The 21,793-nt window shown below is 45.5% G+C and overlaps 1 protein-coding gene and 10 non-coding genes across 11 annotated transcripts; all 11 read right to left on the bottom strand.

The window, feature by feature from the left end:
* Positions 1–1,050: 1,050 nt before the first annotated feature.
* trnah-gug (transfer RNA histidin (anticodon GUG)) lies at positions 1,051–1,122 on the bottom strand. Its single transcript has one exon. It is a non-coding gene; the product is annotated as a tRNA-His (tRNA).
* A 195-nt stretch (positions 1,123–1,317) lies between these two features.
* Positions 1,318–1,403, bottom strand: trnas-aga (transfer RNA serine (anticodon AGA)). The gene has a single exon. It is a non-coding gene; the product is annotated as a tRNA-Ser (tRNA).
* Positions 1,404–1,504: 101 nt separating this feature from the next.
* On the bottom strand, positions 1,505–1,577 carry trnak-uuu (transfer RNA lysine (anticodon UUU)). The gene has a single exon. It is a non-coding gene; the product is annotated as a tRNA-Lys (tRNA).
* Positions 1,578–2,190: 613 nt separating this feature from the next.
* On the bottom strand, positions 2,191–2,331 carry LOC135747397 (U4 spliceosomal RNA). Its single transcript, XR_010531902.1, has one exon. It is a non-coding gene; the product is annotated as a U4 spliceosomal RNA (small nuclear RNA).
* A 1,362-nt stretch (positions 2,332–3,693) lies between these two features.
* On the bottom strand, positions 3,694–3,775 carry trnas-aga (transfer RNA serine (anticodon AGA)). Its single transcript has one exon. It is a non-coding gene; the product is annotated as a tRNA-Ser (tRNA).
* Positions 3,776–3,880: 105 nt separating this feature from the next.
* On the bottom strand, positions 3,881–3,953 carry trnak-uuu (transfer RNA lysine (anticodon UUU)). The gene has a single exon. It is a non-coding gene; the product is annotated as a tRNA-Lys (tRNA).
* A 613-nt stretch (positions 3,954–4,566) lies between these two features.
* LOC135747408 (U4 spliceosomal RNA) lies at positions 4,567–4,706 on the bottom strand. Its single transcript, XR_010531912.1, has one exon. It is a non-coding gene; the product is annotated as a U4 spliceosomal RNA (small nuclear RNA).
* Positions 4,707–6,056: 1,350 nt separating this feature from the next.
* trnas-aga (transfer RNA serine (anticodon AGA)) lies at positions 6,057–6,141 on the bottom strand. Its single transcript has one exon. It is a non-coding gene; the product is annotated as a tRNA-Ser (tRNA).
* Positions 6,142–7,466: 1,325 nt separating this feature from the next.
* Positions 7,467–16,896, bottom strand: LOC135747327 (uncharacterized). The gene is made up of 11 exons (XM_065265942.2): positions 16,862–16,896; positions 15,824–15,950; positions 12,465–13,796; positions 12,157–12,370; positions 11,436–12,017; positions 11,053–11,265; positions 9,779–10,005; positions 9,200–9,366; positions 9,009–9,110; positions 8,563–8,820; positions 7,467–8,157 (listed from the first exon to the last, which is right to left on the bottom strand). Exons 1-11 carry the CDS (start codon positions 16,894–16,896, stop codon positions 7,467–7,469), a joined length of 3,948 nt encoding a protein of 1,315 aa, XP_065122014.2.
* Positions 16,001–16,073, bottom strand: trnak-uuu (transfer RNA lysine (anticodon UUU)). Its single transcript has one exon. It is a non-coding gene; the product is annotated as a tRNA-Lys (tRNA).
* Positions 16,703–16,843, bottom strand: LOC135747401 (U4 spliceosomal RNA). The gene has a single exon (XR_010531905.1). It is a non-coding gene; the product is annotated as a U4 spliceosomal RNA (small nuclear RNA).
* Positions 16,897–21,793: the final 4,897 nt, after the last annotated feature.

The raw sequence follows: 21,793 nt of genomic DNA, 5'->3' as shown, positions 1-21,793 counted from the left end.
GGACGCTGGACGACATGGTGGTAATCACCATGAGAACTGAGATTAGACTTCAGGTACAAATTTTAGAGCATGTTTTTTGTTTTTGTCGAAAGTATATTGAGGAAAGGGTAAACACTGCAGAGGGCAATTAGGCAAGTGGGAATTGTTGACTTGAACCCTGAGAATATAATCTGTTACGGCTTGGAGAGTTTATTTCATTATTTAAAGATAACAGGATTGACTAAGAGAATGTAGGGTTTTTTTGTGGGGAAAACTCTGCTTCACACTCCAACACAGTAGGTGGCAATAATGCACCTTAAAGTTGGTGCTACCCGCCATTAAACAGAGAAGAAGAAGAAAAAGAAGACGAAGAAGAAGGTACTGCTTTGCTGTATGTTGTGCCTTTTCGGCAGGTAAGAGATCTTTACGAGAAGTTAATTTATTTTTTGCTTTCTATTAAGAAAAGCATAAGTGCAAAAACATGTTTAAATTAATTAAGGACAACAATCTGGGGCAGGGAATTATGGAAATTGTGAAAAGAAAGGGGTGGGGCCTTAATCCTTAACCTCTCAGAACATGGCTCAGGTAAGGATCAACACGATTAGCCACAATGCACATCCGTTCTAAACAACGACCTGTTCCAGCTCTTCTTTGGTCTCATGTTGTACGCGCTGTATATGGTCAAAATGACAATGGAAGCACATCACTCCACAACAGGGCTGCTTGTTTAACACACACAGGAGAAACTACAAAAGGCTGCTTAGTTTTCCCTTCGCATATCCCACGGTAACAACTTGAGCTTCAGAAATACAACACCTCGTGAGCTGTAACGTCCAACAAGAGAATGTCCGGCAAGCAAATGCTAGTAGTCGGCAGGGTTTGAACGTGCGTGGGGAGACCCCAACGGCTTTCGAGTCAATCGCCTTAAGAAGACGGCCACAACGAGTCGTCGGGGTGAACCATCTGGGCTTGGTGTGTGCCGAAAAGAACTTGTAAGTAGAGGTTACGTTTTTACAGAATGGGTTGAGCAGCTGATCACAAACGGTAAGCCACCCATCTTCCTGAATGGACTGCCGTGACCCGGATTCGAACCGGGGTTGCTGCGGCCACAACGCAGAGTACTAACCACTATACGATCACGGCATGCCACCAGGCTCCACCAGAACGCCGCCTTCAGGTCTGCCTTAGTGTGTCGTCCGGAAGGCGCTTGGCATTGATTTTCCTAAGTCTCAATCAACTTTTTGTTTACGTTCATCGGCAAACCTTAAATGAAATGCCTCTTAAAGTCCAATCCATCATCGAGTCCGAAAGCTGACCCAAAAGCCAAAGGAAAACACCCGCACACGGCAGGATTCGAACCTGCGCGGGGAGACCCCAATGGATTTCTAGTCCATCGCCTTAACCACTCGGCCACGCCTACATGCTGTCAGGTGGGTGATATGTTTAACTCTCACCATTCCCAGCGAAACGGAACTCTTCACACAGCAGCACAAAATCCTATATAGGATCTTATGAGAACAGTCATCACCCGAACAGGGACTTGAACCCTGGACCCTCAGATTAAAAGTCTGATGCTCTACCGACTGAGCTATCCGGGCTCAGGACTCAGCTCCAGAGCTTCACGTCTCAAGCCTCCTATGGTCTTATAACGCTTGCAGACAAAGATGGGATTTTTTTATCATGACCTGTTCATTACTCGCTGGTCTGCGGACAGAGTAAATGTTACTAGAATGCCACAAATGAGCAGGAGCCTGCTTCAGTCTTCTAACAGAGTATGTAAGAGCTCTTTAAGTGGAGTAGTCTTGCTTCAGCTTGAGACACTCTTCTCTTGGGGAAAAAGCAGTTGTCCTCCAAAACGTCATCAGAGAGGCAGCGTTACTAAGCTAGAGTAAGTGTAGGTGTGTCTGCGTAACATGATGAACTGACTCTCCAGTTGCACGAGATAAAGCACCTGTGACAAAAACGTGATCCTTCCTGTGAAAAGCCAGCTAAATAATTTTTTGTTATTTGCTCATTTCTCCATAAAATCATCACACATGACGTAAAGAGCACTCTGTAAAATCCAATCTTGACATCTTCAACGTCCACTGCCTCATCAAAGCTTGAAATGAATGTGACACCAACTATTGGGATGAACCTGCGATTCCCCTGATCTCATTACGAGCAACCCCCAAACAAGGGGACATCTTTCTTTTCCAACGACTTTGTAAGTCTCTTAAGAGACTGGCAAAAATTGCCAAAGCTGACTGTATTTCAAGTCATCCTGGCGGGGTATTGGGTAAAGTTTTCAACCAGCAATGATCACGCCTCGGGTAAACCTCATAGGCTACGATATTGCCTCTGCGAAAGAATGACAGCAAAGGTCACGACCTCTCCTGTGCACATTCACGGACGCTGGATGACATGGTGGTAATCACCATGAGAACTGAGATTAGACTTCAGGTACAAATTTTAGAGCATGTTTTTTGTTTTTGTCGAAAGTATATTGAGGAAAGGGTAAACACTGCAGAGGGCAATTAGGCAAGTGGGAATTGTTGACTTGAACCCTGAGAATATAATCTGTTACGGCTTGGAGAGTTTATTTCATTATTTAAAGATAACAGGATTGACTAAGAGAATGTAGGGTTTTTTTTTGTGGGGAAAACTCTGCTTCACACTCCAACACAGTAGGTGGTAATAATGCACCTTAAAGTTGGTGCTACCCGCCATTAAACAGAGAAGAAGAAGAAAAAGAAGATGAAGAAGAAGGTACTGCTTTGCTGTATGTTGTGCCTTTTCGGCAGGTAAGATATCTTTACGAGAAGTTTATTTATTTTTCGCTTTCTATTAAGAAAAGCATAAGTGCAAAAACATGTTTAAATTAATTAAGGACAACAATCTGGGGCAGGGAATTATGGAAATTGTGAAAAGAAAGGGGTGGGGCCTTAATCCTTAACCTCTCAGAACATGGCTCAGGTAAGGATCAACAGGATTAGCCACAATGCACATCCGTTCCAAACAACGACCTGTTCCAGCTCTTCTTTGGTCTCATGTTGTACGCGCTGTATATGGTCAAAATGACAATGGAAGCGCATCACTCCACAACAGGGCTGCTTGTTTAACACACACAGGAGAAACTACAAAAGGCTGCTTAGTTTTCCCTTCGCATATCCCACGGTAACAACTTGAGCTTCAGAAATACAACACCTTGTGAGCTGGAACGTCCAACAAGAGAACGTCCGGGAAGCAAACGCTCGTAGTCGGCAGGGTTTGAACGTGCGTGGGGAGACCCCAACGGCTTTCGAGTCAATCGCCTTAAGAAGACGGCCACAACGAGTCGTCGGGGTGAACCATCTGGGCTTGGTGTGTGCCGAAAAGAACTTGTAAGAAGAGGTTAAGTTTTTACAGAATGGGTTGAGCAGCTGATCACAAACGGTAAGCCACCCATCTTCCTGAATGGACTGCCGTGACCTGGATTCAAACCGGGGTTGCTGCGGCCACAACGCAGAGTACTAACCACTATACGATCACGGCATGCCACCAGGCTCCCCCAGAACGCCGCCTGCAGGTCTGCCTTAGTGTGTCGTCCGGAAGGCGCTTGGCATTGATTTTCCTAAGTCTCAATCAACTTTTTGTTTACGTTAATCTGCAAACCTTAAACGAAATGCCTCTTAAAGTCCAATCCATCATCGAGTCCGAAAGCTGACCCGAAAGCCAAAGGAAAACGCCCGCAGACGTAGTTGGCAGGATTCGAACCTGCGCGGGGAGACCCCAATGGATTTCTAGTCCATCGCCTTAACCACTCGGCCACGCCTACATGCTGTCAGGTGGGTGATATGTTTAACTCTCACCATTCCCAGCGAAACCGAACTCTTCACACAGCGGCACAAAATCCGACATAGGATCTTATGAGAACAGTCATCGCCCGAACAGGGACTTGAACCCTGGACCCTCAGATTAAAAGTCTGATGCTCTACCAACTGAGCTATCCGGGCTCAGGTCTCAGCTCCAGAGCTTCACGTCTCAAGCCTCCTATGGTCTTATAACGCTTGCAGACAAAGATGGGATTTTTTTATCATGACCTGTTCATTACTCGCCGGTCTGCGGACAGAGTAAATGTTACTAGAATGCCACAAATGAGCAGGAGCCTGCTTCAGTCTTCTAACAGAGTATGTAAGAGCTCTTTAAGTGGAGTAGTCTTGCTTCAGCTTGAGACACTCTTCTCTTGGGGAAAAAGCAGTTGTCCTCCAAAACGTCATCAGAGAGGCAGCGTTACTAAGCTAGAGTAAGTGTAGGTGTGTCTGCGTAACATGATGAACTGACTCTCCAGTTGCACGAGATAAAGCACCTGTGACAAAAACGTGATCCTTCCTGTGAAAAGCCAGCTAAATAATTTTTTGTTATTTGCTCATTTCTCCATAAAATCATCACACATGACGTAAAGAGCACTCTGTAAAATCCAATCTTGATATCTTCAACGTCCACTGCCTCATCAAAGCTTGAAATGAATGTGACACCAACTATTGGGATGAACCTGCGATTCCCCTGATCTCATTACGAGCAACCCCCAAACAAAGGGACATCTTTCTTTTCCAACGACTTTGTAAATCTCTTAAGAGACTGGCAAAAATTGCCAAAGCTGACTGTATTTCAAATCACCTGGCGGGGTATTGGGTAAAGTTTTCAACCAGCAATGATCACGCCTCGGGTAAACTTCATAGGCTACGATATTGCCTCTGCGAAAGATTGACAGCAAAGGTCACGACCTCTCCTGTGCACATTCACGGACGCTGGACGACATGGTGGTAATCACCATGAGAACTGAGATTAGACTTCAGGTACAAATTTTAGAGCATGTTTTTTGTTTTTGTCGAAAGTATATTGAGGAAAGGGTAAACACTGCAGAGGGCAATTAGGCAAGTGGGAATTGTTGACTTGAACCCTGAAAATATAATCTGTTACGGTTTGGAGAGTTTATTTCATTATTTAAAGATAACAGGATTGACTAAGAGAATGTAGGGTTTTTTTTGTGGGGAAAACTCTGCTTCACACTCCAACACAGTAGGTGGCAATAATGCACCTTAAAGTTGGTGCTACCCGCCATTAAACAGAGAAGAAGAAGAAAAAGAAGACGAAGAAGAAGGTACTGCTTTGCTGTATGTTGTGCCTTTTCGGCAGGTAAGATATCTTTACGAGAAGTTTATTTATTTTTCGCTTTCTATTAAGAAAAGCATAAGTGCAAAAACATGTTTAAATTAAATAAGGACAACAATCTGGGGCAGGGAATTATGGAAATTGTGAAAAGAAAGGGGTGGGGCCTTAATCCTTAACCTCTCAGAACATGGCTCAGGTAAGGATCAACAGGATTAGCCACAATGCACATCCGTTCTAAACGACGACCTGTTCCAGCTCTTCTTTGGTCTCATGTTGTACGCGCTGTATATGGTCAAAATGACAATGGAAGCGCATCACTCCACAACAGGGCTGCTTGTTTAACACACACAGGAGAAACTACAAAAGGCTGCTTAGTTTTCCCTTCGCATATCCCACGGTAACAACCTGAGCTTCAGAAATACAACGCCTCGTGAGCTGTAACGTCCAACAAGAGAACGTCCGGGAAGCAAACGCTCGTAGTCGGCAGGGTTTGAACGTGCGTGGGGAGACCCCAACGGCTTTCGAGTCAATCGCCTTAAGAAGACGGCCACAACGAGTCGTCGGGGTGAACCATCTGGGCTTGGTGTGTGCCGAAAAGAACTTGTAAGAAGAGGTTACGTTTTTACAGAATGGGTTGAGCAGCTGATCACAAACGGTAAGCCACCCATCTTCCTGAATGGACTGCCGTGATCCGGATTCGAACCGGGGTTGCTGCGGCCACAACGCAGAGTACTAACCACTATACGATCACGGCATGCCACCAGGCTCCACCAGAACGCGGCCTGCAGGTCTGCCTTAGTGTGTCGGCCGGAAGGCGCTTGGCATTGATTTTCCTAAGTCTCAATCAACTTTTTGTTTACGTTCATCGGCAAACCTTAAACGAAATGCCTCTTAAAGTCCAATCCATCATCGAGTCCGAAAGCCAAAGGAAAAACGCCCACAGACGTAGTCGGCAGGATTCGAACCTGCGCGGGGAGACCCCAATGGATTTCTAGTCCATCGCCTTAACCACTCGGCCAAAAATGGGGCAAAAGGGACTGCCCGTGGGGGGGGGGGGAAGAAGAAAAGAGAGAGGAAAGAGGGGGGAAAGAGAGAAAAAGAAAAGGAGAAAAGAGGAGGAAAACGTACACTATATTTTTTCAACATTGTTTACACACAGTTCTATACTTATTGCAAGGTTTATCATCACTTTAATTTTCATGTCTTTTGCGGGATTCGAACCTATGGTATGGCAATGTCGCTTGCATTTTCGGTTGTTCTTTAGTCTCGTAGTGCATTCCGGAAGTACACATGCAATGCATTGTGGGTAACGTAGTCATTTTTTTAACTCTTTTCCATATAAACAGAGGCGGACACTACATTAGTATTTTTACTTTCTACATAAAAGTAAATTTTCAAGTATTCGTATTTTATTAGTGTTTTTCTTTGGAAAAAATACATTCCAAAGCATATTATCATAATTTTTAGTCCACTACATTTCATAATTTCACGTTTTTGGTTTATATTTAATATTTAAGTACATTTAACATTTAGTATTCTTTTACTTAAGTAAAAAGTATTTTTGTACTTTTACTCAAGAAAGTAAAAGTACACAATTTTTTATGTAATTAGGTATTAAATCAAGTTTAATATGCAATATAAAAGGAATACACAGTATGATTCTATGCTTTAGAACGTAGTGAACATTTTTTAGTAAAGTATATTTTTTCCCAAGACAAACACTCTGATAAAGCACAGATCCTTGGGAAATTTACTCAAAGTACTGAAGTAATGTCTGCCTCTGCATATAAATCACCATAGTAATAACCCTGTGATTATGCAATAATGCACATTAATGCATTTAAAGCAAATTCTCTTGTAAATAAACATATTTTGTGATGTCAACTAATTAATATTCAAATAATTAACTCAAAATGTCACATGCTACATTTAAAGCTACAACAGTATTAACAGTGTATAACTGTAAATGTTAATAATTCCCCCATCATGTTTCCCCCTCCTTTTTTTTGGTAAACTCATTTATTTGAGAGACTACATTTGTGCAGCACAAGTGAATAAAACATATTCCAAATTGAGGATAGAGTGTTGGGTTTTGTGAATAAATGTAAATTGATTCTGCAAGTAAATCTGGCTTTAGTTTTAACAATTACATTCAACGGAGTACACTCACTGTGCTGGTATTAAGAGGAAATGAAATAAAAACGTGAAGGCTGTTCTTGGCTCCAATAAAATGATTAAACTTTATTATAACAGACAAACAACATAGAGAAAGACATGTAATGGTGACAGAAACTAAACACTCTCCTTCCAGTCATCCAGGGTCAGTCCTGAGGCTGGACAGTACCACCGCCCCTTCAGCTGGGTGTGTCCAGTTGTTTTATTTTTTCCTGGCCACACAACTTGCAGGTGTAGTGATAGTTTTCTTTTGTTAGCCTCTTCCGTGGCGGTTCCCCCCTTGACACTAGCTCCTCATCCTCCTGGGCAGCTTTCTTCAGCCTCCAGGCACGTTGCCTTGGCTGGGATGGAAGGCACTCTGTAGGAGCTTGCTGCAATGGAGAAGCTTGTGGATATGGAGGAGCATGCGGAAATGGAGGAGCATGCGGATATGGAGGAGCATGCGGATATGGAGGAGCATGGGGATATGGAGGTGAATGGGGATATGGAGGTGCATGTGTATAGGGAGGTGCATGGGGATATGGAGGAGCATGCAGAAATGGAGAAGCATGTGGAAATGGAGGCGCATGCTGCAACTGAGGAGTTTGCTGGAATGGAGGCGCTGGCCCAAATTGTGGAGGGAACTGGGGAGGTGGAGATGGTGGAGAGAACACAGGCTTGCTTACCGCTAGTGTGCGCTGGCGGGGGAAAGCTTCCCCCTCATGGTTTTCAGGCTCCTCAAATGTCATAGGTTCATGTGCATGTTGCACAGGGGCAGCTGGAAGTGTGTTCACTGCAGGAAGAGGCTCCTTGGCCAGGTACAGCTGTTTGGGAAGTGCAGTGCCTTGCAGCTGCATGTTCCTGTCCTTCCTCTTATCCCTCCTAAGCAGCCTACAAGACATACATTCATTATTTTATACATGTATAAAAGCCTATCCTCCCTCTCTAAGGTTATTACATATTTTCTAACAAGCATGCAGGTGGATGGTTTTTCTTCATGTTAAATCTCGTTGCAAAACGAGATAACTCCATTTTTTTTATTTTTCAGAAATCTCATTTTTTGGTTGTGCATTCCAATTAATATCAATTCAACTGCAGTTGGTTTGTTTTCATTTAAACCTTCATAACTTAAAAAATACAGCTAAGTAGCACCATAAAACAAAATAATAACATGATAACATAATAATAAACATGTTTTGACAAAAATGTTAAAAAAAGGGATTTATCTCGTTTTGTAACGAAACTCTTCATATACTGTCTTGACTGTATGGGAAAGGTAAATGAAATAACACATACCATGAAGATACTGTGGTGTTGTTAACCGGCACCAGACTCAGATTCGTCTGGTTCAGGACAACCATGCTGTCCTCCAGCAGCTGTTTGATGTGGCTGTAGACGCTGACAATGGACTGAGGGATGGGCATGGTTTTCCCCTTTGCGTCCTTTGGCCTGTTGCATGACTGCTCAAACTCTTTTGCAAGTCTGAGGCAAACACAGTCACTGACCCTATGTATTCCGGGGTCCTGGGCTGCTTGGCCGTGAATCATGTATAGTCTGTGGGAGAGAAGGATGATATTTTCTGGACTGTGAACAAGGATGTAAAGTGATGAAGAACTAAGTTACAATGTCAATAGGGATTGCAATAAAATAATTTACACTCAAAAAATACTTTTCACAGTGACTCGTGCTGTCTCTTAATGATTTGTATTAAACCAAAATAATAGCAAATTGTGATCAAGCACCTCTCTGCCGCCTGCTGTCCAGGAGCAGAGCCACTCGGCTTCCTGGGTGCTCTCCATGGTCCTCCTGATGCATGTGCTTTTTTCTTAGCCTTCTGGGTGTACCTAAACAGTGAAAGAGACATCCATATGCTTCATTCATTCCATGGAATGTATGTTTAATTTTGGTGTACAAAATAATGACTATGTTGTACCTTAAAGGTTTTTTGTCCATGGCATGGAGAGCTGTGTACAGGTTGACTATGTATGCCGCCTCCTTGGCTGACAAGGCGGTGATGGTGCGATTCAAGTCAACTAGGTAGGCTGCAAGGGCATCAACTGCCTCCCATCCCACAACGCCCCTCGAGTCACATTGGCTGGTCTGAAAAGTGATAAGTGAGAAAAAGAAAAAAACAAGCAAATTAATGTACACTCTTGTTTCTAATATGTGAGCAATGCTGATTTTATATTTATTTACCTTATTAAAATGTAACCACATTTACTTAACATAAGTTAAATAAGTTAAATATTGCGTTTTTGAGTAAGGTGTTGCAGAAAGTGTTTCTGACCTCTGTGATGAGGGGTCCTGGTTCAGTGTCACCCTCCACAGCACTTGGAGGATCACCAGCCCCTATCTCAGCTGACTGGCAGACAATATCAGGCATGGTAATATGTGAGCAATGCTGATTTTATATTTATTTACCTTATTAAAATGTAACCACATTTACTTAAAATAAGTTAAATAAGTTAAATATTGCGTTTTTGAGTAAGGTGTTACAGAAAGTGTTTCTGACCTCTGTGATGAGGGGTCCGGGTTCAGTGTCACCCTCCACAGCACTTGGAGGATCACCAGCCCCTATCTCAGCTGAATGGAAGACAATGTCAGGCATGCTGATGGTGTCATCTGGTTCATCCTCCTCCTCCTCAAGCACCTGCGAGGGGATTTCGGAGACCTGTGATGGAGCCAGCAGGTCACCTCTGTTGGTCTGGGCCAATAAATATTCCACTGCTATACGCTCACCTGTAACCAGTGTAAACACAAAATGAAGAAAGGACATACATTCACTATGGCATAACACAAATGTAACTGTGAGAAATATGCTGGTGATTAAAAGCATCCAAAATAAATCAAAACTCAGTAAAATATATTATATATATATGTAAGGGATAATCCACGGCTAGCCATGCATTAAAGGGTTTTAATGCACGACGAAGAACCACCCGACGCGTAGCATTAAAACCCTTTAATGCATGGCTAGCGGTGGATTATCCCGCTTATACCTTGGTTATTTGCCAAGTTAAAGCTGTAATAAATGTTTACAGTGTACATTTTTTAACAGACGGGTAAAAATGACGGTCATTTTCTTAAGTTAAGGCTCACACTCCATCCGCTTTAAATAAAGTAGTGCTGAAATAAAACCTGCGCACTTTAAAGAGAGACGAACTTATGTCTTGCTCGCTCTCTCTGCAAGTGTAACTGTGTTACTATGGTTACCAATGTTTATAGTAGTGGATTAATTTCTAACTGTAATTAAACTGACTGGAACTACCTGTGCATTAAACAGTTTTAATGCACACCTTCCAGCCAATCAGAATCGAGTATTTAAAAAGACCATGGTATCATTTGTTATAATTTATCGTCTGAGTGCAGTCACCCTTTGCCTAGAAATTGCAAAATACGCGTGTCATGTTTTCAAAATTTTCAATTTTAAAGAGTATAGGAGTTCACATTTAATCTTATTGGCTGCTTTTTTCAATATTCAATGTAAGTCATCATTCTAAAATAAAATGTTACTTTTCTAGTAACAGAAATTAATCAGTAAAGTAAAAGTAATTTCAAGCATTTAACCATACCCCTTCAGATTAAATGATTTTGAAGATCATAACATTTTAGTCAAGTGAGCCTAAACTTTTGAACAGTAGTGTACGCACATCCTTATCCTACATAAATAGCATGTTTTTCACAGCCAAGAAATGCATGTCCTCTGAGTAGGGGGGTGCTTAAGAAAAAGAGGAGGAGAGGATGTAATACTCTGGTAAACCAGTGTTGCTCTAAGATCTCTCTTACCAGTAGGTTTCCCAGGTGGGGTGATCTCTGGCACCAGATCACAACCATGGACGCGCTGGCTTAAGTTGTTAAGGTGGGAAATCAAGCGAACATCAAAGCTTCTTAGGGACGAGGCCCCCTCCACATCTACTGCCTCCTTAGCCCGACCCATGTTCCATCTTGATGCCCCCTCGAGCATGTACATTTGCATATGTACAGCATTGCACCTCCAGCCTAAGAAACAAAATACTCTGTTCAGTGAACCATTATTGTAAAGGTAATACATATGAATACCCGGCAGTGGTAATTGTGTTATTTTGAATAATTACAACACATTCTCTCTCATAACAGAAAATAACAATTAAAACAGATATACAATACAGTATGTCTTGATGCAAATGTACCTGGAATAAAAGCACACTGATGTCGGTGAAAACTCTCCAGGGAGGAGGACCCCCTACCACACCTAAGGATGTCCAGCTCTTTGCCGCCCTTTTGGAGTGTCCCCACCTTTGTGTACAGTGCAACACCTGCAGGGTCTTGGAGGCACTCCAGGTGCTTCTGCTGCACTTTCCACACGTGGCGCATGCTGTCATGGCTCACCAGACGCAGCCCTGTGGTGTCTGTCAGCTCCCATACTGATTCCAGCAGCCCTGAAATCATGCTCCGCATCTCCTCCACTCCACGCGTTCTCCTCCTGCAGTGTCTCTTTAATTCCCCTGGGCTGATAGTGGCCATGAGCTGTTCTTCAGTGGGAGTATGTCCGCTGTGGCTGCTCTTCCACTCTGCTCTCTTGGCCTCCTTCAGGCGTTGCACATCCTCCTGGTCCCATTCAAAAACGCAGGAGGAAAGCTTGGCACAAAAGGTGCCATAGAGAGGGTGGTGTTCTGTAGTGAGGCCGCAGTTAAAGCGTCTCATGAAATGGAAGCTGTCTAAGCGCACTGCAGACCTCCATGGGTGAAAGAGCTTAGCCACTGAAGACACACCTGTAAAAAACAACGATTCATAATAACATAGACCACAACACCTGTACTGTGTGTGTGTGTGTGTGTGTGTGTGTGTGTGCGTGAGAGAGAGAGAGAGAGAGAGAGAGAGAGAGAGAGAGAGAGAGAAATTTTCACCCACCTGACTGGCTGCAGCAATCCCGGTCGACATAGATGACCTCAGGTTCAGCTTGGCCCGCATTCTTGTACCGAGTGACGATGCCTTGGCACAACTCTTCCAACCCTGCACCTTCACCCGTCGTCAGAACAGAGTTCAACACCTGGCCAAACTCGTTGCCGATGTTTGTCATCCATGCAGCACTGTCCCCGATCTCGCCAGCCAGCTTTTTGGTGATCTGTAAAACAAACACAAGAAGTAAACCAATTTCCTGTTTTGTTGTAATTATACATATTTTATTTTATATACTTTTTTACTGTTGAAACCCTAACCTTCTTTGTTGAATCCATTTTAAGAATTCTACCATAGGTAGAAGTGATCACTCCCTTCATTTCATCCACATGGCTGAGGATTTCATTGGAATGGACCGTCTCAAACCATTGAGCAAGTGGAAGGGGCCTGAAGGGTGGTGGAGGAAGATATACAGCTGCAGAGGGTACGAAGGTAGCCATCTTACTATGACGCTCACAGTCTGAGAGGTAGCGGATGGTCTGCCGAGCCCACTCCTCGCTGTGCGCTTCCTCTATTGCAGACTGGAAGTAGGAGGAACTGTTACCAATGGTCCTAGGCTTCAGGAAAGTCATGCATTTCCTGTCCAGAGCCAGCTGTGTTGTGAGGACAGCGGGGAACATGCTCCTGTGTGCCACATCCACCTGGGAGAGCATATCCTGGCTCCATGGGCAGACCGGCTGAGAGCACTTGCTGCAACGTGGATAGTCCCCTCCCACTAGGTAGTAGCGGCTATCCACATCAATTACCTCCCTTATCTTTCTGTAGATCCCGGAGCTGTTCATTTTCCGGGAACATTTTGGGCATTTTAAAAGAATTCCCCACATCCTCATTGGTGCCCAGATGAACATCCTCTGCCGGTAGTACCACCCAGGCTCAGGAGGAGATGGTTTGGGCTTCAGTGGGGGGTGAAACCAGCAGGCTTGGATTTTTTGTTTCAGCTGGCCTGTAGGCTCATATAGGCATTTGGAAATCCACACCTGATCTGCTTCCTGGACTACTCTCCGAAACTGCTCAGGAAGAAAACCTTTCCAATTGATTGAAGTTGGTGGAGTTGCAGTGTGGTGTGGTGTGGCAGAGCTACTTGAAGGAGGGAGCAGAGATGGCGTTGTCTTTGATGGTAGAACTTTTGTGGTGGTAGTGCTTTTGTAGTTTTTCGGGGGTGGCTTTTGCGGTGATGGCACAATAAATGCTGTATGGTGAGCCGTTTGGATGTGATTCAAAAGACCAAGAGTACCCTGCACCTTGGCCCCACAGGTGTCACACATCTCCTCCACATGGTGGTCAGACAGGTGCTCTGAAAATTTGTCTCCCTCCACAAGCTGGTTGCACTTGTAGCACTGCACTTTCTGTCCTGCCACTGATGCCCCTGCCTCTGTGTCTCCTCTCCCTGCCTCTGTGTGGTCTCCGACTCCTCCTGCCTCTGTGTCTCCACTTGCTGCCTCTGTGTTGTCTTGAACTCTCCCTGCCTCTGTGTCTCCTCTACATGTCTCCATGCCTCCTCTCCCTACCTCCATGCTGACTTGGACTTGCCCTGCCTCCGTCTCAACTACTCCTGCCTCACTGGACCCAGCACCTGATGACAGATCTGCTGGCTGGGGAGGAGTACAAAAAGAGGGCCATACACTAATAAAGAATCCTACACTACTAGTTTTCTCCAGAATTGTACAGATATATATATTTTTCAATAAATAAATCCACATCCCTTACGAAAATTAATGGTTTTACTACAGTTAAAACAAAAAAAAAAACATGGTTACTGTAGTAAAACCATGGTTTTGCTGATAGTAATCAGTACACCAAAAAAACACACTTAATACACTTTTACCACAATAAAACCATGGTTAATTTTCGTAAGGGATGCTACAATGACTATCATGACTTAAAGGAAAATTTCGGTATTTAGCACTTTGAGTCTCTTTTCTGGTTTGTTTTGGATGACCTAGAGTGGTTGACAAAGAAATTTTGAAGTTTGGTCCTGTCTTGACTTTTTCACTTTTTCGTTAATGTTGCAAAACAAGTAACTTAGCGAAATACAGTTTCTGTGGTGTTTTTTATTTGGCATTGTCAAAATTTCGGTATCCACCACTCTAGTTCATCCAAAACAAACCAGAAAAGAGACTCAATGTGCTAAACACCGGAATTTTCCTTTAAACCTAGATTATGTTAATTCTTTGCAAAAAACCCTTTGTTCTTTCAAAAATATGTGCTCATTCATGTGTCATTACTTCCACCTACTAATCAAAGTATTCTCGTAAGTGTAGAATCTGCTATTCAGAATACATACTGGCGAGTCCCTCAAATGGCTGAATACATGTTGCGCCTTCATCTTTGAAATACTTTCGCTTCACCTTTCGCACTGTTATACTACACTCACACTGGACAAAGTCGTAGTACTGGAAGCCATGTTAATCTTGGCATGAAACGGCCACCGTAGGAGTGAAAACACGCTCGGAATTGGGCGGAGGGCTAGAAAGTAATATTCAGTTGGAATATTACAGCTAGATGGGAGAAGTTCTTACACAATGCAGCTTTAAAAATAGAACAATATGTAAAATAATGTTTATTCATACAATGTCAATTAAAGAAAAAATTAGAAAAAAGACAAAAAGCAAACAGGCTTTATAAACAGGCATTACTGCAAAATCACTGAAGCCCACCAGAGGAAAAAACAACCAAACAAACCAGAAACAATAAATTAGTAAATAGTTTCACCTACCTTATGGAACCCACAGGAGCACCGAAGGCTTCTCCCAAACAGATCCTTAGTAGAATGGCTCTGCAGGGGGCAAGCATCAAAAAAATGACAATTCTTTAAAAAAAGAAATCGACAGTTTATATGGCAAATAAACAAATAAATATATGTTTAAAAGTATGTTCCTCTGCCTCCTTCTGGTAAAATAATGTTTATAGATGGTTTACAAAGTATTTATTAACTATTTAACAAGGTATTAGTAATCTGTTGCAACCTTATAATAACCACCCAGATAATGTTTATAGACACATAACTTTACAAACCAACTACTAGTAACCCTTAACAAAGTGTTAGGAATATCTGGTCCGCCTATGTAATGTTGAAGATGTTTTAAAAATGGTTTCTTAAAGATTTGCACACATTGTTATTAACCATTACCCGATATGTTACCTTATACATTATATGACGAATATAACTGTAACTGTTAATTTACAGCACAACTTATAATTAGTAAACATTATTAATTATAATTTCATTGTTTGTTTACAGTAAAAAGACTGTTTGCTAACAGTTAAATGACAATTAACGTTAATTAAAGATTAATTAACAATCAATTTACCATCTATTAATGATGGTTATTATAAGCGGCCACGTAATAAGAACGTTGAAATACAATTTGAATATCATGCTAACGGGACGGGAAATGAAATCGTTTATTGATTTGTGTTTTATGAGTGTTGCTTTTGTGAGTATTAATTAATTTTCCAAACCTTTATCCCGTGTTTTGAGTTGATGCGGTGAAAAAATGGCCGCCACGCTAAAGCGATAACCACGCCCCCTCCCGCGTCACAACGACTACGTCACTGTCCGGACCTGTGTTAGGACCTCGTTTGAAATTCTTTGATCTCGTTAGGAATGTGTTCGGACCTGGTTAGGAGCTGGTTCAGACGTTAGGACCTCGGAGGCAGTCCAGACACTGGTGGGTACGGCCACAACTACATGCTGTAAGGTGGGTGATATGTTTAACTCTCGCCATTCCCAGCGAAACGGAGCTCTTCACACAGCGGCACAAAATCCGATATAGGATCTTATGAGAACAGTCATCGCCCGAACAGGGACTTGAACCCTGGACCCTCAGATTAAAAGTCTGATGCTCTACCGACTGAGCTATCCGGGCTCAGGTCTCAGCTCCAGAGCTTCTCAGCTCCAGAGCTTCACGTCTCAAGCCTCCTATGGTCTTATAACGCTTGCAGACAAAGATGGGATTTTTTTATCATGACCTGTTCATTACTCGCCGGTCTGCGGACAGAGTAAATGTTACTAGAATGCCACAAATGAGCAGGAGCCTGCTTCAGTCTTCTAACAGAGTATGTAAGAGCTCTTTAAGTGGAGTAGTCTTGCTTCAGCTTGAGACACTCTTCTCTTGGGGAAAAAGCAGTTGTCCTCCAAAACGTCATCAGAGAGGCAGCGTTACTAAGCTAGAGTAAGTGTAGGTGTGTCTGCGTAACATGATGAACTGACTCTCCAGTTGCACGAGATAAAGCACCTGTGACAAAAACGTGATCCTTCCTGTGAAAAGCCAGCTAAATAATTTTTTGTTATTTGCTCATTTCTCCATAAAATCATCACACATGACGTAAAGAACACTCTGTAAAACGCAATCTTGATATCTTCAACGTCCACTGCCTCATCAAAGCTTGAAATGAATGTGACACCAACTATTGGGATGAACCTGCGATTCCCCTGATCTCATTACGAGCAACCCCCAAACAAGGGGACATCTTTCTTTTCCAACGACTTTGTAAGTCTCTTAAGAGACTGGCAAAAATTGCCAAAGCTGACTGTATTTCAAGTCATCCTGGCGGGGTATTGGGTAAAGTTTTCAACCAGCAATGATCACGCCTCGGGTAAACCTCATAGGCTACGATATTGCCTCTGCGAAAGATTGACAGCAAAGGTCACGACCTCTCCTGTGCACATTCACGGACGCTGGACGACATGGTGGTAATCACCATGAGAACTGAGATTAGACTTCAGGTACAAATGTCACAGGTTTTCCACCCATGATGAAGACTATGGGTGCACAACAGTGATACGACACAGTATCCCTACGGGGGAAGCTGTACCGAGTCGGGAGCGGTATCGGCCGATACCCCCCACCTTATACACAGAGGTTAGGACCCTCCTACAAGGTATGCTAGAGCAGGGGATTGTGCGGGAGAGTAGCAGCCCATGGGCGGCACCTATAGTGTTGGTCCAGAAGAAGACGGGGGCATGGAGGTTCTGTGTGGACTATAGGAAGCTGAACCAACTGACCAAGAAAGATGCGTTCCCCCTGCCTCGCATTGAGGACTCGCTGACAAGTCTGACCAAGTCTGCATGGTATTCCACCTTAGATTTGGCCAGCGGGTACTGGCAGGTACCGGTTGAGGAACGGGACCGAGAGAAGACCGCCTTCACCACGCCTTTCAGTCTTTTTGAGTGGGACCGGATGCCCTTCGGTCTTTGCAACGCTCCCGCCACCTTCCAGAGATTGATGCAACGATGCTTGGGAGGTCAGTTAATGGAATCTGTGCTAGTATACCTTGATGATGTGATCGTGTATTCCCCAGACTTCGAGACTCACCTGCAACACCTGGAGAAGGTGTTCCGAGAGATGGAGAGGTACGGGTTGAAGTTGCAACCGGAAAAGTGCCACTTGCTGCGCCGCAAGGTGCAGTTCTTGGGACACGTGGTGAGTGCGGCTGGAGTGGCCGTTGACCCCGGGAAGGTATCTGCAGTGCGGGATTGGGAGGCTCCCAGGACTGTAAGGCAAGTGAGATCATTTCTAGGCTTTGTGGGATACTACCGGCGATTTATAAAAGGGTTTTCTAAGATCGCCAGACCCTTGAACCAGCTGTTGGTCGGGACAGGGCGACCACGGGGGCGGGGATCCCCCACAGTGGAGTGGACCACAGAGTGTGAGACGGCCTTTCGGGTCTTGAAGCAAGAACTTTTACAAGCCCCGATTTTAGCGTATGCTGACTTCTCCCAACCCTTTGTGCTTTATACAGATGCCAGCAACCTGGGCCTGGGAGCGGTGCTCGCACAGAAACAAGACGGTGTAGAACGGGTAATTGCCTATGCCAGCCGGAGTCTCCATCCCGCCGAACGAAATGCTGCGAACTACAGTTCCTTCAAGCTCGAACTGCTGGCGCTAAAATGGGCCCTGAGCGAGAAATTTAAGGATTACCTCTGGGGAGCCAAGGTAACCGTGGTCACTGACAATAACCCGTTGGTACATTTGCAGACGGCCCGATTGGGAGCGGTGGAACAGCGATGGGTGGCCCAGCTAGCCAACTACGACTACCAGCTGCAGTACCGTCCGGGGCGTGAGCACACCAACGCAGATGCCCTTTCCCGGTTGCCAGCAAGGGAAGACTCGAGGGGCCCGGCCCCACTCGAGGAAGAACAAGGAGAGGTAGGGCTGATGGTTGGAGTAGTGGAGGCGCCTGGGAGCCAACAGGAGGCAGCGCCCGTAAGTTGGGGATGGGACCCCCAGCGTTGGAAGGCTAGGCAGCAGGAGGATCAGGAGCTGCGGAATCTGAGCGAGTGGCTTAGGCAGGCCCGGCGACCGACCCCCGCCGAGAGGCAAGCTTAGACAGAGGTGGGTCATAAAATACTGGGACAGTGGGAGAGATTGAAGATGAGAGAAGGTGTATTGTGCAGGACCATTCGGGACCCGGGGACCGATGAAGAGGTTAGCCAGATTGTGGTACCGGCCAGCCAAGTCCGGGCGTTGCTGGAGGCATACCATGACCAGATGGGACATCAGGGGCAGGAACGGACCATGTCGTTGCTGCGCCGACACTTCTATTGGCCAGGGATGGAGGTTTCTGTGAGTACGTTCATTCAAGCATGTCCCCGATGTACTCTGTTTAAATCTTGGCAGGAACCACGAGCACAGATGGTCCCTATCCACGCAAAGGCCCCCCTCCACATTGTAGCGATGGACTATCTGACCCTGAGTCCTCCCAAGGATCGGTACCAGAACATCCTAGTCGTGACCGACTTGTTTACCAAGTACGCCTGGGCTATCCCCACCCTCGACCAGACAGCGAGTACCACGGCCACGGCGCTATGGAGGGCGGTCTTTCAACCATTTGGGTGCCCTGAGTTCCTGCACTCGGATCAGGGCCCAAATTTCGAATCCCAGATAATTTTAAAAAATTGCCAGCTGTACGGGTGTATAAAGACCCATACGACTTCGTACCACCCCCAAGGAAACGGAGGATGTGAGCGCTTCAACCAGACCCTGTTGAACCTGTTGGGAACTCTGGATCAGAGACGCCAGGACGATTGGGTGAGTGCTTTACCGAACTTGTTTCAAGCCTATAATAACAGCGTACACAGTACGACGGGGTATGCCCCCGCGTACTTAATGTTTGGTAGACACATTCGCCTGCCCACAGATCTCCTCTTGGGGACATCGGGAGGTGAGAGAGAAGGGAGCGTGACCGAGTGGGTGGGACGACACCACCACCGTCTCCACTTTGCCTACGAACAGGTCAATAAGAGGATCCAGGCAGCCGGGGAGAAGAACAAGAGGCTGTATGATAGGACGGCGCGGGATGCTCCCTTGCTCCCTGGAGAAAGGGTACTAGTCCGGGACAATCGGCGACTAGGCGGAGGCAAGTTGAAGAGATCCGTACATTGTGCAGCGGCAGCAGAGGCCGGGGCAGCCGGTATACACGATCCGGCCAGAAGGGAAGCCCGGACCGGATCGGGTGGTTCATCGGAACATGATCCGCCCCTGTCCAAACTACCCCCCACCAGCCACAGAGGTGGCTCCTAAGGAGCCAGTGGCCGCTGCTCCTTGGTATGAAGGGTGGGTTATTTTCCCAAGAGGTCCGGTAGAGGGACCGGCCCAGGCGGCCCCAAGGGAGCCCGAGAACTTACCTGTTGTAGAGGGTCCAGCGAACGAGGTAGCCCCAGAGGCTCCAGGAGAGCCGAACGACTTACCTGCTGAAGAAGACCCAGAGCCCCTACCACAGCGTCCCCAGCGGGAAAATCGGGGACGGTCGCCCATCCGGTATGGAGAGTGGGACACAGGAAGCGGTTCTAGGGACTAGAACCATTTCGGCGGGGGAGGATGTCACAGGTGACGGTTTGTAAGGGCGGAACCAAAAGCGCGGAAGACGATGGTTCCGCCCGGACGCTTTACTCTGAACACCGGAATTCCGGGGTTTCCCCGAAGACGAAATCAAGCCTGATTTCGCCCAGGTGGGGATAATTTACACAGCGGTTGCTGATAGGCTGATGAGGAGAAGAGGTAGAGGATATAAAGACCTTTGAAGACATCAAACGGGGTGCTTGGTATGTACTTTGTGTGCGTTGTTTTGCTGCTTTGCAGACGCTCGTGCTGACTTGTTCGTTCCTTCGGGGAAGTAAAGGAAGGAGAGACAGCTAGCGAAGGAAGATTGGGAGAGTTTTTCACTCGTGAGTGAGCAAGATACAGAGCCAACGGGATTATAGATACAAGAGGCTATTGACAACAAAGAGTGAGTAACTGCCATTGGGTTCATCGTGTGATATTTCGAAGAGGAGTTGCTTGGTGTGTGTCTTTCTTGTGTTTGAGGTCCCTGGCCCCACCGGAGAGGGAAGAGTGGGCGAGCCGTGGGTTGACGGAAGCACGGACGAAACATTTGTATAGGAAGCGCCGTCTACGCATCGATCAGTGGCCCTGCGGGACAAGAAAGCGTGGGTGAGCCAGAGAAGTAACAAACAACACATCGGGGCTGTGAGTATTATAAGCCTACTCTCAACCGGCGATCAAAACATTGCCCAGCTATCCTCTCGAGGGAATCGAAGCCTGGTGGCTAAGTCCATATTTAATATCACGTGAAGTGTGTACAAAAGTGTCGTGGGTGAGTTACACTTATTACTTGGTGTTGTGCCGTGCTTGCTGTGTGTATGCTGTGCTTGTAGCGACCAAACCGCCCGGCCTCGGACGAATCGTGAGAGGTTTACATCTGTTGTGGCCCGAGTCCTACGGAGAGAGTGAAATTCAGCCTTGGCCCCGTGTGTTAGAGAGAGCTTCACTCCTCGATAGAGCGGGCAGTGGTGAAACCCAGTGGTGGATAGGAGTGAGTATTTTTGGAAGTGCACTGTGCGGACTGAGGGTCATAGTTGTGTGTGTGTTCGACCTATCCAACAGAAGCTCGTGGTGGCGGAGCCTCAACGAAAGTTCGCCCCAACTCGGGACCCCGGTCGTGGAAACAAGAGGGGGAGTTCGGGAAGCGTTCGGCTCCGTGCCACTGGACCCATCAGTCCCTACGACGCCCGAGAAGTTGAGTGGACGGGTGAAGGAACACGGTGCACCGACGCTGTAACGAAGATCCCCAGTGTTGTGAGTAACTTACCCCTGTGAAGTATTATTGACCTGTGCTTACAGCAACCACTTACCTGTGTCTCAAGGAAAGCTCTGTGTGAACGAAGATCCCCACTTTTGTGAGTAACTTACCTCTGTGAAGTATTATTGACCTGTGCTTCCAGCAACCACTTACCTGTGTCTCAAGGGAAGCTCTGTGTGAACGAAGATCCCCAGTGTTGTGAGTAACTTACCTCTGTGAAGTATTATTGACCTGTGCTTACAGCAACCACTTACCTGTGTCTCAAGGAAAGCTCTGTGTGAACGAAGATCCCCAGTGTTGTGAGTAACTTACCTCTGTGAAGTATTATTGACCTGTGCTTACAGCAACCACTTACTTGTGTCTCAAGGAAAGCTCTGTGTGAACGAAGATCCGCAGTGTTGTGAGTAACTTACCTCTGTGGAGTATTATTGACCTGTGCTTACAGCAACCACTTACTTGTGTCTTAAGGAAAGCTCTGTGTGAACGAAGATCCCCAGTGTTGTGA

The sequence above is a fragment of the Paramisgurnus dabryanus genome, chromosome 14 (assembly GCF_030506205.2).
Source record: "Paramisgurnus dabryanus chromosome 14, PD_genome_1.1, whole genome shotgun sequence".
Lineage (NCBI taxonomy): Eukaryota > Metazoa > Chordata > Actinopteri > Cypriniformes > Cobitidae > Paramisgurnus > Paramisgurnus dabryanus.
This window is presented reverse-complemented; position numbering and strand designations above follow the sequence as displayed.

Coding starts and splice junctions, on each gene's coding strand:
- LOC135747327 (XM_065265942.2), bottom strand. CDS start 16,896: ATGTCGTCCAGCGTCCGTGAATGTGCACAGGAGAG. Junction 12,371..12,464: donor AAATGGATTCAACAAAGAAG/GTTAGGGTTTCA, acceptor TTTGTTTTACAG/ATCACCAAAAAGCTGGCTGG. Junction 12,018..12,156: donor GGATTGCTGCAGCCAGTCAG/GTGGGTGAAAAT, acceptor TGTTTTTTACAG/GTGTGTCTTCAGTGGCTAAG.